This window comes from Oratosquilla oratoria, chromosome 21 (genome assembly GCF_046742065.1).
Source record: "Oratosquilla oratoria isolate Oo_2021 chromosome 21, ASM4674206v1, whole genome shotgun sequence".
NCBI lineage: Eukaryota > Metazoa > Arthropoda > Malacostraca > Stomatopoda > Squillidae > Oratosquilla > Oratosquilla oratoria.
Genome location: NC_134797.1, coordinates 13,911,027 through 13,926,965, shown reverse-complemented (window position 1 = coordinate 13,926,965; position 15,939 = coordinate 13,911,027). Strand labels below are relative to the sequence as shown.

The window sequence follows — 15,939 nt, the reverse complement described above, 5'->3', positions numbered from 1 at the left end:
TGTGGCTTATCAGGACGCCCTCTACACGCGGGAAGTGAAATCAACTCACTTCTCGTAAGATACACACATACATCTCTCACGAACAGAGCCACAACACACGCACAAACATCTACACTTACTTTTTCTTCGACTAAAATTCGCTTCCTTTCTAACTTTCTCTTCTACTACATCTTCTCATTTCAGTTTACCTCCCACTAAAGATTTTTCCGTTTTTCCACCTTTCTCTACTACTACGCCTCCTACCATTTTCTAAACTTTCGTTGGTGATCCTAATCCTAACCCCGGCGTCAAGCGCTGCCCTCCAAGCTCCCGGTCCATTTCTCCCAAGCCACGACAACAAATAAACCCCTAATCGCTCGCAATTCGCCCGGTGGCAATAGCCCTCTTTTATACACTACTATCTTTTCATTTTCCTACAGACATTCTTCCCCTCCCACAAAACCCGATCCAGCGCAAGCGAGGTGGTCTTTCCTTGGAATCCAGAATCCAGACTTGACATCTCCCGATACTAGTGACCTCACCCAGAAACTTCTTCCTCCAGTGACCTCTCCCAAACATTGCTATGACCTCTCCCAATACCCTTACCATCCTGCTTTTTAAGGACTGACAGTCGGCCAGAGACGATTGTCATTTCCTTTATCTTCGTCGATAGCATACCTAGTTAGCCTTTGAATTTATAGTTCTTCTCACCCTGAAGAAGCCTCCGTGAGAGGCGAAAAGACTTAAGTTTTCGGTGTCTGTGTCAACAACTTTTGTACTGTTACATTGTGTCATTATACCCATTGGCATTCTGCAGCGCCTTTTACTGCACCCTCTTCTCCATGATTTTGAAATCATGAATGATTATGTTCATACTTTGAACTGTGAAGACAAAAAATTATTCTTCAAACTGAAGAATTTGAATCTTAAGATAGCCAAAGCTATTAGCGCAGTTGACTTCAATCAATCAATCAATCAATATATATATATATATATATATATATATATATATATATATATATATATATATATATATGCACTAAGAACCCACTATTATTTGGATTTAAGAAAAGAAGAAAATAACGGATTTCCGTATATTTCGATCACTTGCTGTGATCCTCTTCACGCGGAATACATAGACAAGAGAACATACACATATATATAGATGAGAGAGGTAAAGTTAGGGAACATGGACAAGTCAACTCATGTGGCATCTATATTGTTGTGCGAGTTATGTGGTAAATCGTCCGCTTTTACAATATGGGGAAATAATTTATCAACTGCCAAGGTGGTTATGTAATCTGGTGACCATTGGCCTTTTGAGATGTTAAAATTCGGGAATTGTTTTATTAAGGAAGATTCAATTATTTTCCTTTTGTAACTACATTTGAATTTGAAAATGGTTTTTGCCTCGTCCCAATTTATTCTGTGATTGTTGTTGGCTACGTGTTGAAATACCGCGGAGTTATGTTGAGCATATTTAACTGAGTTTTTATGTTCTTTAATTCTCGTTTTTAATTCTCTGCCCGTTTGTCCCCAGTACACTTCATCACAATCTGAGCAAGGTAATTTGTAAACTCCGGGATTTATGTCTTGTGTTGGTCTGTGATGAACACAATGATGATGAACACAATGTGATGAAGAGTGGGGTTCATTTAATGACTTCTTCAATAGACTTAACCACCTCACTCCTAACATTAAATTTAAAGTGGAATGGGAAGTGGATAACAGATTACCATTTTTGGACATCTCAGTCATGAGACATCATCATCTTTCTTTCACAGTGTACAGAAAACCCACACATACTGGGAGTTACGTACACTTCTACAGCAAACATCCTGATAGTATAAAATATAGCGTTGCTTCGGGTCTTTTTCTTTGGGCACTAAGATTATGTAGCCCATCTTATTTAGATTCAGAGATTTCCGTCATCAAAACTCAGTTGAAAAGATTAGGGTACCCAGACTGGTTTACAAACAAAGCCTTAAGCAAAGCCAAAACCAGTTATTATAAATCCACTTCCCATCCATCTCAACATCAAAAATGGAACAAACACTGCCTAAAACTTCCTTTTAACCAATCCATCAATAATTTCTCTTAAATGTTGCCAAAAGATAACGTAAATATTATTTTTAGTTATCCTAACAATCTTTTCAGAAAAGTAGTTAACGTTCATCACAGACCAACACAAGACATAAATCCCGGAGTTTACAAATTACCTTGCTCAGATTGTGATGAAGTGTACTGGGGACAAACGGGCAGAGAATTAAAAACGAGAATTAAAGAACATAAAAACTCAGTTAAATATGCTCAACATAACTCCGCGGTATTTCAACACGTAGCCAACAACAATCACAGAATAAATTGGGACGAGGCAAAAACCATTTTCAAATCCAAATGTAGTTACAAAAGGAAAATAATTGAATCTTCCTTAATAAAACAATTCCCGAATTTTAACATCTCAAAAGGCCAATGGTCACCAGATTACATAACCACCTTGGCAGTTGATAAATTATTTCCCCATATTGTAAAAGCGGACGATTTACCACATAACCCGCACAACAATATAGATGCCACATGAGTTGACTTGTCCATGTTCCCTAACTTTACCTCTCTCATCTGTATATCATATGTGTATGTTCTCTTGTCTATGTATTCCGGGTGAAGAGGATCACAGCAAGTGATCGAAATATACGGAAATCCGTTATTTTCTTCTTTTCTTAAATCCAAATAATAGTGGGTTCTTAGTGCAATTACTAATGTGTAACGACATTACTGGACAGTGATATATATATATATATACATATATATATATATGTATATATATATACATACATATGTGTATATATGTATATATACATGCGTGTGTGTGTCTGTGTGTGTATTTACCTAGTTGTGTTTTACGGGAAGGGGAGCTATGCTCGTAGTGTCCCGTCTTCATATCTCGTTTTAACTAGATTGTTTTTAAATTCGTGTATAGTTTTCGCACACACCACATTTTCATCTAACTAGTTCGAAACGTTTATTACCCTGTGGGGAAAGCTGTTATTTTTCAGGTCTCTTCTATAATTGTCTTTCTTGATTTTCTTTCCGTGTCCTCTTGTATCTCTATTCCATTTTATTAGATCCTCTCTATCAATAATTTCTATGCCTTTCATGATTCTATAAATAGTTATCAAGTCTCCTCTCTCTCTTCTTTGCTCTGATGTCTGCAGCTCAAGTTTTGCTGGTCTCTCCTCATATGATAGTTCTGAGAGTTTTGGTGCCAATTTCGTAATTGCTCTTTGTGTTCTTTCAAGTTTTGTTATACATTTGTGTGTGTGTGTGTGTGTGTGTGTGTGTGTGTGTGTGTGTGTGTGTGCGCGCGTTCTAGTTTGTGTGTGAATGCCTGTGTGTGCGTCCGCGTGTCTGCATATGTAAGAGTGTGTGCGTATGTATGTATTCACCTCGGATCTGCTGCAGCCTCTGTCGAGACAGCCAGACACCACCCTACGGCAGCGAGCTCAGAGCTCATTATTTGCCGATCTCTGGGTAGGTCTGAGACCACTCACACATCACACACCGGGACAGCAAGGTCACAACTCCTTGACTAACATCCCGTACCTACTCGCTGCTAGGTGAACAGGGGCTACACGTGAAAGGAGACAAACCCAACTTATCTCCGCCCGGCCGGGGAATCGAACCACGGTTCTCCGGCTTGTGAGGCCAGTGCTTTACCAATCCGCCACCGATCCGTGTGTGTGAGTGCGTGTGTGCGTGTTTGCGCGCGCGTTCGCATTTGTGTGCGGATGTGTGTTAACACTGTACTGTATTTCACCAGCTCTTCTATCGCTGTGGACAATCTCGCACCGCTTCGTAAGTTAGTCGAAGATTAGTTAATGTTAGTTCGTGTGTGTTCGTACGTGTTCGTGCGTGCGTGCGTGCATGGATGCTATATGTGCGTGTCTGTATGCATTCGCACGAAAGTGGCGAGTTCGCAAACATGCGTGACACTAATATAACATTAGTACTTGTGATTCGTCAAACTCTTCTAAGTATACCGAATGCCCTCCATGCTCCCTCCCTCTCCTCCTCCTCCTCCTCTTCCACCCTTCCCCAGTTTCCCACTATCCGTCAATTCTTACATAACGTGGCACGCTTCTCACGTGATTCAACTGCGAATTTACACTTACGTATGCAAACATCTAATATTACATTTATTTATATAATAATCTATGTACGTATATATATTTATATATTATATATATATATACAGTATATATATTAGGGTGCTTCTAAGAAATGAAAGTTTGATTTTTACTTTCTCCAGGGCGTCAATCAATTGTTTTTAATCCAAAACTGATACAAAAAAAAGGGTTTTGAAATCAAATGATATTTAAAGGTCGCGCACTAAACTTCAAATGTTTATTTACCGTGCTTCGGTAAAATTGAACTGAACGACCAGCAATACTCAAACAAACGGCACCAAAGCTCGTCAAACGATGAATTATTTCCTCCCAATGAGTTGGGATCTACAAATCCCAAGACATAAATTTCAGCCTTCAATCTTTCTTCAAGGCAGCTGCTTTGGTCGAAGCGGGGAAAGATTTCCGGTGTGCTTTAACTACTTGAAGGACGAAGTGTTACTGCTCTTCGTTTCTCGTGAGTGAGGTATTGAATTCGGACATGAGCGCCACTCCTTGCTCCGCCAAGTCGTTGACCACCTTCAGAGATCCAACAAGGCATCGAGAATGGCGGTACTCTTCGTCTCCTGCCCACTCCCCAGGATCCTTCCCAAGGAAATCAGCTGACAGCTGGAGGCACTTGAAGAATGTCATTGTGGCTGAGGTGACAAAATCCGAGAGGTCCTTCAAGCTGGCGGAGAGTGGCGGAAGCCTTTTCGGAGGGTCGTTCGGGGTTACCCTTTGAAGATTCGTCACCATTTTCTTCTTCTCTGCCACTGTGACTCGGTCGTCAAAGAAAGCAAAGGCAACAAGCACTTCCAACACGTACCACAAGTGGCGATTGAATGCGCTCGAAGCTGCCTTGCCAATGGCTTTGATGGGGAATGCCTCCAAGGCTTGAAGGAAGTCGAGATCGTTCTTCGGAGCGAAGACAGCGGAGGGGACCTCAAACCAGTACTTCACGTAAACTTTTGTGATAAAGATGGCCACTTCCTCCAGATGGTTCCATGTCGCCTCGCTCCGTGACGGCCGCCGAGAAGGTCCAGGTCGATCTTCGATGGGGGGTATTGGGTTTTGAAGAGAACCACCTTGAGTGCGTAGATGGCACAAGCCATCCATCTCGCCCGATGGATTGCTCCAGGCTGCTTGAATCGGATTCCTCCCGGGAGATGATCACCGAGAAAAATTATGGTCAGCTGGAGGAGTTCCTTGTAATCATCCCTCTGTTGTTGCTGCTGGAGCTGAGTCTTGCAGAACAAGATTACCTTTTTCTTCCATCCTTCGACCAGAGGTCCCAACTTCTCATTTTGAACGCTCGTCGTGAATGAATTCTGGCAAATTCGGGGCCAGTAGTCACGGAACATGTCAATGCTCGGGGATGCGGAAGTTTCGAACATTCCGAACACCTTTTCCAAGGCGATTTCAGCCACATGATGCCAGCAGGCAAGATGAAGGAGATGCCGGCCGATTTCCTTCTCGAGAATGACACAGACCCCTACTTTGTGGCCCGTGTTAGAGGCCGGTGTGTCGAAGCACAGCCCGCTGACTCGGTCTCTCACTCCCCATTCATCCACTGTCTCGAGAATCGCCATTGCCATCACCGAAGCAGTCCCCGAACGAAGTTTCGGAATGGCAAGAAGCTTGACAACGTTGTCACCAGACACAAGGAAAGGTAGTCGGTCGACGGTTTCCTTGCCAGGAAGGGAGAAGTCCTCCATGATCTTTCCGTCCTAGTGGAGAACTAGAGGGACTTGTGGGTTGAAGGCCTTCTTCATTTCAGCGGCCAGGGCAGCTCGGCACTTCATTCGAGCCCGCCAGATATCCCATTGGGGCTGATGATGAGTTCCTCGACATCTCCGAGGCGGCTGGAGGAGTAAATAATCTAACTTCCATGCGCGACCTTTTAATATACATCGATTGTAAAATTATTACATCTACGACGTCTTTTTGTTAAACGAAACAAGCTAACACCCTGGAGAAAGAAATTTTATTACTTTGAAATTTCGCCTTTATATGATGGAAGCACCCTAATATATATATATATATATATATATATATATATATATATATATATATATATATATATATATATATATATATATATATATACAAAGTACAGCCCTTGGAAAAAGAAACTAACGAAGCAGAGCGCTTTCGTATATTACATCTTCAATGCAAAAAGTACATAGTTAACAGAAATACATAGATTATATATACATGGGAAAGGAACAAGGACAGTTTACATAAGGGTAGAGGACATTTACCCCCTGGAAGGCGGTCAAGTCAGGTCGCAAGGGTCAATGCGTCCACTAATGAGGGTGGGGCGACATTAGGTCACAGTCGCAGTGTTACATTGTACCTGTTCTTATTTTGCTTATTTCTTGACAAATGAAATCGTCAAGTTTATATAAGTCCTTGTGTAGGTTGGTATTTTGATCACTGGTGGTATGGATCAAACTACACTCTATTAAGTTTCTTACTATTATGTTATTAGTAGAATAGATTCCATAAGCAATACTCCGATCAACTGGATGATCATTCAATTCAATATGCTTGAAAATTCCACTGGAATGATTGCCATCCCTAACATTTTTCTCATGTTGTTCAATTCTAATGTTTAAGGGTTTGGCAGTTTGACCTATGTAAAATTGATTACACATTTTGCAAGGAATCTTATAAATGCATCCTTTTTAACTTCATTACTATTATTGATGAGCATATGTTTTACTGTACTATCATTTTTAAAAACTACCTTTAACGAAAGCGCTCTGCTTCGTTAGTTTATTTTTCTAAGTGGTCTACTTTGCATAAGTGAACACACGTACCCGTGTTCTTATTAGCACATATATATATATATATATATATATAAATAATATATATATATATATATTATATATGAATTATATATACATATACATATATATATATATATATATATATATATATAATAGAAAATGAAAGGAAATTTGTTAAATTCTATAAGGCATGTTATTAGGTCGATGGGGTTTATGGTAGTTATCGGTCAACCTCCGGTCCTCTTGACAACACGCACACTCGCCACATGTCCTCTATGATTGGCTTACCTAGTCTCTGTTAGTAATGAAAACCGTTCTTATATATCAAGAGGAATTAACAGGTGGCAAAAGAATCAAGATCTGTATAAAGTGCCAACAGGTTACTAAAGTGGCAAGAGATCCTAAGGTCGCAAGAAATCCTAAGGTGGCAAGAGGTCCTTCAGGTGGCACCAGGTCCCCAAGGTGACAGCAGGTGCGGTATGTTGGAGCAGGTGCTTAATGAGGCAACAGGTACCTTAGGCGGCAACAGGTGCTGAAGGTGGAAACTGACGTTGAAAGTGGCTGACATTATCGTTTGTTCTCATTTGTCACCACAAACATCTTCCGAGGACTAGACCCAGCAATGACGTCACAGCCCCCATGACGTCAGGTGTTCGGACCCAGCAACCCATTTTGTAACAAAGCAATAAAACAATGTATAAATAATAGAAACTAGAATATAACAAATGATCAATAATAAACAGTGATAAAAAAGAATGGATATATTAAATAAATAACATAAATCAATGATAAGTAATTTAATCAAATAAGATTAAGATATGAGGTAATAGTGCTATAGAGTGAAATATCAAAATATCGAAATAAGGAATTATTAAACTGTTAAAGAAAGAAATTAAGTTACTGATTACTAAGTCATTGAAAAAATTATATCAATTGATTAAATTAATTTTGATTGTAATTATCTGATAAATCAGTAATTCAATAAAAACAGAAAATTGAAATCATTGTATACCAGTGTATACGTAGTTGTGGCCACCGCGAGCCACCAGTGTATACCAGTGTATACCAGTGTATACCAGTGTGGTACGGTTGAGTAACCGTTAAATATGGTGTGGGTGAGAGCACCGCTGGACACCAGTGTATACCGTTATGGTATGGTTGAGTAACCGTTAAATATGATGTGGGTGAGAGCACCGCTGGACACCAGTGTATACCGTTATGGTATGGTTGAGTAACCGTTAAATATGGTTACGTAGGGAAGTCTTAATATGGCGAGATAGACTCCAAAGCGGGAGTTTTCTATTTATTAAACAACAAGTGATTCAGGTTAAGCTACAAATCGGATGCCCCTTTGGGCTAAATACAATAAGTGCCAGGCCTTGACCTAGAGCACGATAGCTCTGACCTCCGGCCGGTAGGTTCGTGACCTACCCAGCCTCTGGCAGTAGGTTCTTCACCTACTCCAGCTCTGGCAACATTACATGGATGTCATAGAATATATAGGGTTAGAAGGGTTGCTGTAAGCAAAGGCGTTAGTCTCGTTAATCTATGGATTGGGGACGGTTTAGATATATAAGGGTTAGTTGTATAGTTGGTGGATATTGTTAGGTATATTATATCTATGTTAGTTTATGCGTAATACACTAGGGCAGTTATAATAAAAGGATTTATGATACGTTAGTCTGGTGACACTAGGCATCTATACTTGTTTGTCTTCAAATGTGCTGTGTTAGGGGTGCATGTCGTGGGAAATGCAAGGTAAGCAAGAGGAAGTCTCGCTCTGTTGCAAGCATGTGGATCACGTGCGTGGTGGGTGATGGTTAGTAATGGTAATGGATACAATCATACCATAAATAAAATTACAAAAAAAAAGTAGTAAAACAATTGAACAAAGAACAATAGGTAAAATAATGATAAAAAATATAGTAATGAAATAAATAAAATGACATTTAAATGATAAAATAACAGATTATAAAATATATGTATATATGTATATATATATATATATATATATACATATATATATACATATATATATATATATACATATATATATATATACATACACATATATATATATTATTTATTTGAAATTAAGTTATTGATTACTAAGTCATTGAAAAAATATCAATTGATTAAATTCATTTTGATTATAATTATATGATAAATCAGTAATTTGATAAAAACAGACTATTGAAATCATACCATAGATAAAATTACAAAAACAAAAAATAAGTAGTAAAACAATAGAACAAAGAACAATAGGTAAAATAATGATAAAAGAATGTAGTAATGAAATAAATAAAATGACATTTAAATTATAAAATAATAGATTATGAAATATGTATGTGTATATATATACAGTATATATATATATATATATATATATATATATAGATATATATATATATATACATATATATATATATATACATAAATATACAATAAAAATAATGATAATAACAATAATTATAATAATAATACTAAACTTAGTCATATGTGAAACATACAATTAAGAAAAATACCTTTTTTTTTACATTGAAACATATACAGCAATAATTCCACAACTTTTTCAGCTTGTTATTCAGTTTACCATGACCCCTTTCGCAAAATGTTGTCAACATTGATATATATGGGTAAATTAAGACACTGGAGATAGTTTTGTTTATTTATTGTATTTGAACATTGTGTATCTCTAATGACTATTTCCAAAGATGTCGAGAACATCAGAAGGAGGGATGGAATTGTATGCTTGGAGCTAATTGAGGAACTCTTGGCTTTTTGATTTTCAGAATTTTTAACTTATTATTATTTTTTTTTTGTCATTCCTCCATTGCCCCATTTTGGGAACCAATGATATACCGGAAAGAAAAAATAAGAAAAAAGAAAAAGAAAAACATGTCAACAGCTCTTATTAAAGTTTAATGTGAAAAACCAGAACAATAGATTTCATCGTGAAAAAATATATTATATATATACATATATACATTATATATACATGTATATATATATATATATATATACATTTATATATATGTATATATAATATATATATATACATTTATATATATACATACATTTTATATATATATGTATATATATATATATGTTCATATATACATATATATATATATTCATATATATATACATACATACATATATATACATATATATATAAATATATATATATATATACATTTATATGTAAATATATATGTATACATATACATATATATATAGTATATATATATATATATATATATATATATATGTATATATATATATTATACATATATATAATATATATATATATATATTCATATATATATAATCATATATATATATTCATATATATATATATACATATATATATATATATATATATATATACATTTATATGTATATAAATATATACATATAAATATACATATGTATATATATATATATATATATATATATATATATATATATATACATATATATATATATATATATTGTCTTACTGCTGTCAGGAAACCTGATTTTCTAAACAAAAGTGTCTGGCTGGTTGGTTGATGGTCATGGACTGTATTTCACAAGCGCTTATGTATTGAAAGAAGTGCTTTCATTTTAACAAAGTGACCCTGCCCTTTGGGTGTAGATAGGTAGGTAGGTAGGAAGGCAAGTGGGTTTTGGATGGGTAAGTAGGAAGGTAGATAAGTAGGTAGAAAGGTAGATAGGTAGGTAGAAATTTAGATTGGTAGGTAGAAATTTAGATAAGTAGGTAGAAAGGTAGATAGATAGGTAGGTAGATAGGTAGTTAGGTAGGTCTATGGGTAAGTAGGTCGATGGGTAGGTATGTAGATAGGTTGGTAGGTAGGTTGGTGGGTGGGTTTGGGTGTGTGGGTGAGTGTGTGTGTGTGTGTGTGTGTGGGTAGGTAGGTAGGTAGGTAAGTGGGATTGGGTGGGTGGGTGGTTGGGTAGGTGGGTAGGTAGGTGGGTAAGTAGGAGGGTAGGTAGGTGGGTAGGTAGATAGGTAGGTGGGTGGGTAGGTAGGTAGGTAGGTAGGTGGGCGGGTAGATAGGTAGGTGGGCGGGTAGGTAGGTAGGTAAGTAGTTAGGTTGGTGGGATTGGGTGGGTGGGTAGGTAGGTAGGTGGGCGTGTAGATAGGTAGGTGGGCGGGTAGGTAGGTAGGTAAGTAGTTAGGTTGGTGGGATTGGGTGGGTGGGTAGGTAGGTAGGTGGGTGGGTGGTTAGGTAGGTAGGTGGGTGGTTAGGTAGGTAGGTGGGTGGTTAGGTAGGTAGGTAGGAAGGTGGGTGGGTTTGTTGGTATAGGTAGGTAGATAGGTAGGTGGGTAGCTGGATAGGTAGGTGGGTAGGTAGGTATGTAGGTCGATAGGTAGGTAGGTAGGTGGGTAGCTGGATAGGTAGGTAGGTGGGTAGCTGGACAGGTAGGTAGGTGGGTGGGTGGGTGGGTAGGTAGGTAGGTGGGTGGGTGGGTGGGTGGGTAGGTAGGTGGGTGGGTGGGTGGGTGGGTAGGTAGGTAGGTGGGTGGGTAGGTAGGTAGGTGGGTGGATGTTTAGGTAGGTAGGTAGGTAGGTGGGTAGGTAAGTAAGTAGGTAGGTAGGTGGGTGAGTAGTTAGGTGGGTGGGTAGATGGGTAATTGGGTGGGTAGGTAGTTGGGTAGATTGGTAGTTGGGTAGATAGGTAGGTGGGTTTGTAGGTTTGGGCCAGATATGCATTCTCAGATCTGATCCGGAGGGTAATAGCTATTGATAACGAGTCAAACACGTGACCCAAGACACTGATGAAATGCAGACACAAGCTGGTATATATCCTTGAGGGACTTTCGTCGTTGTAATACCTAAATAGAATCGCCAATGACGGCTCATCTGGTAATGTGTTGCCTCTGCTTCTCGCAAGCCTCGGTTACAAGTCCATCAAGGATACGTACCAGCTCAACCACGAGTTGGTGTGGGTTTTAGTTATCTGTAAAATTAAGTTAGGACGGATTGTTAGCAGTCGACTTAAACAGATACATATAAACATGTATACATATACAAATATATATATATGTATATACACATAAACATATACATATATGTACATAAACATATACATATATATACATAAACATATACATTATATATATATATATATATATATATATATATATATATATATATATATATATATATATATATATATATATGCATAAACATTTTGCAGAGGATAAAAACGTAACTTTTCTTTGATCAAATTACATGGAAATCACACATTTTAAAGAAAATAAGTCAAATAATGCAACCATATGCTAATTTTTTATATAATAGTGTGCATTTGAGCAAAAACCGTCATTGTTTGGTTGAGGTCTGCAATTAATGAGTCAGACGGTATGTGGTTGGTAATTTTGTAGAGGATAAAAATGTAACTTTGATCAAATTACATGGAATTCACACATTTTAAAGAAAACGGGTAAAATAATGCAACCATATGCTAATTTTTTATATAAAATTATGCATTTCAGCACAAACAGTCCTCAACACTCCTCATCACTCATTCTCGCTAACCTTTCGTACATCCTTGTCGAGCACTGTATGTATATACATAAACATATACATATATATACATAAACATATACATATATATACTATATACAATATATGTATATATAAATATATATATATATATATATACATAAACATATACACATATAAATTTACATAAACATATACATATATATATATATGCATATATATATATATATATATATAATATACATAAACACATATATATATATATATATTTATCTTTTTATTTAAACACATATATATATATATATATATACATCTACAGAAACATTTATATATATATATATATATATATATATATATAGATAGATAGATAAACACATATATATATATACATAAATATATATATATATATATACATATATATATATATATATACAAACATATATATATATATACATATATATAGATATACATAAACATATATATATATATATATATATATATATATATAATATATATATATATGGCACTCCATTCTTTCTGTCCTGCTTGTGCTTCGCTCCCTTCATCAGTACAAATCAAAACTAACAAACGCCACCAAAACTGAATGACAAAAAGAAATTACAAAGTGAAAGAGTGTCCGCTGAAAATAAAAATAAAAATGAAAATAAAAATGAAAAAGAAAAGGGGGGGGGGAGGGAACAAAAAGCAAATGAAGCCAAACCCAACAAAATGACAATTAACTCAGCAGCAGCGAAACAAAACAATACACAAAACAAAACCAATTCTGAACGATAAAAGAAAATTAAAATTATGATAAAGTTATATAAAGTAACATCACAATGGGACTACTAAAAATGCCCACGTGTGCCAAACATCACAGTCCCGGCATAATATCACAACACTGGCCTCCGCTCACTGCTCCTTCTGTCCTGCCTGTCTTTCGCTCCCTTGTAAATAGGATTTAGATTGATGCATCTGTTGACGCTGTTGCTATCGCTGGCCCAAGCTTCCAAAAATAACCTTTCTCCTTTCTTATTGTTTCTGTATCTCACTTCAACGTTGTCCCAATCCATCTCGTGCTGCTCCTCCTGGCAATGCCTGAATATCGCCGAGCTACCATCTTTACGATTTACAGCTCGTTGATGTTCTCTCACTCTAGTCGATAATTTCTTACCCGTCTCTCCTATGTAGGCGGGTACCACAGTTGCCGCAGCCAATATCATATACCACTCCCGTCTTGCTCTCTTTGTCCTCCGTATCTTTTACCTTAGTGAGAGCACCATGTAAAGTATTAGCGGGCTTGTGAGTTATCTCAACACCGCGTTTCCTCAATAGTCTAGCTGCCACCTCAGAAGCCCCCTTCACATATGGTAAGGTAATCCTTCTAGTTGCCGCCTGTCTCGCGTCCGCTGTAGTTTTTCTTCCCTGCGCTGTGGTCCATCTTCTAATGACCGATCTGGGGTACCCGTTGTCCGCAAAGACCTTCTCCAGGTGTTTCCTCTCTTCTTTCAAGTTCTCCTCAGTCGAGCACAAATTCCCCGCTCTAGACCACAACGTCTTGACCACACTCTTCTTATGCTCCACCGGGTGGCAGCTCTCATAATCCAAGAGCCTGTCCGTATGAGTATCCTTTCTATATACACCCGTGGTCATACTGTGACCACATCTTGTAACCAAGACGTCCAGGAACGGCAACTGTCCTTTCACCTCCCTCTCCATTTCGAACTGGATGGCTTCGTTCCTCCCATTCAAAAAGTTGAGAAAACACTCAACCTCACCCTCCTTCATAATCACGAACACATCATCTACATATCTCATCCACGTTTTCAAAGCCACAGGTGCCGCCGCCAACATCTCTTCCTCAAACTCCTGCATAGCCATCTCTGCCAAGACCACAGAAATCGGGGATCCCATAGGAGTCCCAATCCTTTGGTGGTAAACCATCTCCCTAAACCTGAAGAAGGTCGAATCCAAGCATAAGTTGACCAACCTAACGAGCTCTTCTGTTGACAGTTTTTCATTGTCTCGAAACTCCTCCGACCCTTCCACTTTGGAAAGCACTGCCTGCTTTAACAAATCCTGTGGCAAAGAAGTGAACATAGATTTGACATCAAACGACACCAAAATATCTCCCTCTTCCAAGCTTATTCCTCGTAGTCTATCCACAAAATCTGTGGAATTCTTGAGCATTCTTTCTGACTTCTCCACTAAGGGCCTTAGTCGCTTGGCTAGGGCCTTAGCCAAGTTGTAAGTAGGGGAACCTCTGAAGGCAATGATCGGTCTTAAAGGCACCCCTTCCTTATGAATCTTCGGTAAACCATACATCTTGGGTATAACCGAGTCTCCTGGTTTCATCAACATCCATTCCCTTTCAGAGATTAGCCTCGACTCCTTCAACTTTCTGAGCTCCCCCTCCACCTTCCGCTGTAGCTTCTGTGTCGGGTCTGCCTCCACCACCTCATAGGTGTTCGTGTCCTGGAGTAGCGTTGCCGCTTTAAATTCGTACTCACTCCTATCCAACACTACCGTGGACCGTCCCTTATCACTCGAAAGTATGACAATAGAGCTGTCCTTGCGTAAACCTGTCAATGCTTTGGCCTCCTCCGTGGTGAGATTGTGTCCCCTCGTTGGTCTGTTGAACGCCCCAACTATGCGCATTCTCGTGTCCTGCTTCTCATCCTCACTGCAACACATCAGGTTCACTCCAGATTCAGCCGCTGCCATGAACTCCTCTGCTTTTACTCCCCCCTGTGTGTTAAAATTTAAACCTTTGGAAAGGACCTTGTGTTCTGCCTCACTGAGTGGTCTACCGGAAAAATTCCTAACCCACCTGTCAGTTCCTTTCTTTTCGTTGTCAACTAGTCTCTCCAGTTTCTGATCTAATGCGAACCGCTTCTTACTTGCTTTGGATCTGCTAACACTAGTGATCTTGTCCTCAAACTTCGCCAGCAACCCCCAATCCAACCTGTCCATCACCTGCTCCTTGTGTTCTTTGATTTCTCTTCCCAGTCGTTGGATGGTGCTGTGATGGTGGTCTATGGCACATTTAAGAAGTCTTCTTCCACAAGCAGCTGCAACCTCCCTCGCCTTCCTACTATTTACTGGGGACTTGATCTTGGAGAACTTTGGTAACACTCTGCGATTGCTACAGATGGTACAGAATCGCAATTGTTCCTTCACTAAGTTTCTCTTGATCTCCTTTGCTTCCCATTTCCTGATCATGTTGAGTACTTCAACGCCATAAGCCTGTTCTACGTTCGTAAAGAGCTGGAGTCCAGGAGCCATGATATCGGAAAAATTTCGAAACACTGGACTCAGAGTAACAGAATTTATTACCGACGTTTCGAACCCTGTCCGGGGTTCGTCCTCAGGGTTATACATAGTAAGCAAAAGGATTCATTTAAATAGTGTACCGATGTTCTCTGGGACAGGTCCCACCGGAGTGTACAAAGTTGAACAAAATCAAAACCCATTCCGAATGACAAAA

General features: G+C 38.3%; 1 protein-coding gene across 1 annotated transcript; it reads right to left on the bottom strand.

Annotated features, from left to right (window-relative positions):
• Positions 1-13,622: 13,622 nt before the first annotated feature.
• LOC143037017 (uncharacterized) lies at positions 13,623-15,674 on the bottom strand. The gene is made up of 2 exons (XM_076205120.1): positions 14,251-15,674; positions 13,623-14,118 (listed from the first exon to the last, which is right to left on the bottom strand). Exons 1-2 carry the CDS (start codon positions 15,672-15,674, stop codon positions 13,623-13,625), a joined length of 1,920 nt encoding a protein of 639 aa, XP_076061235.1.
• Between the last annotated feature and the right edge of the window lie 265 nt (positions 15,675-15,939).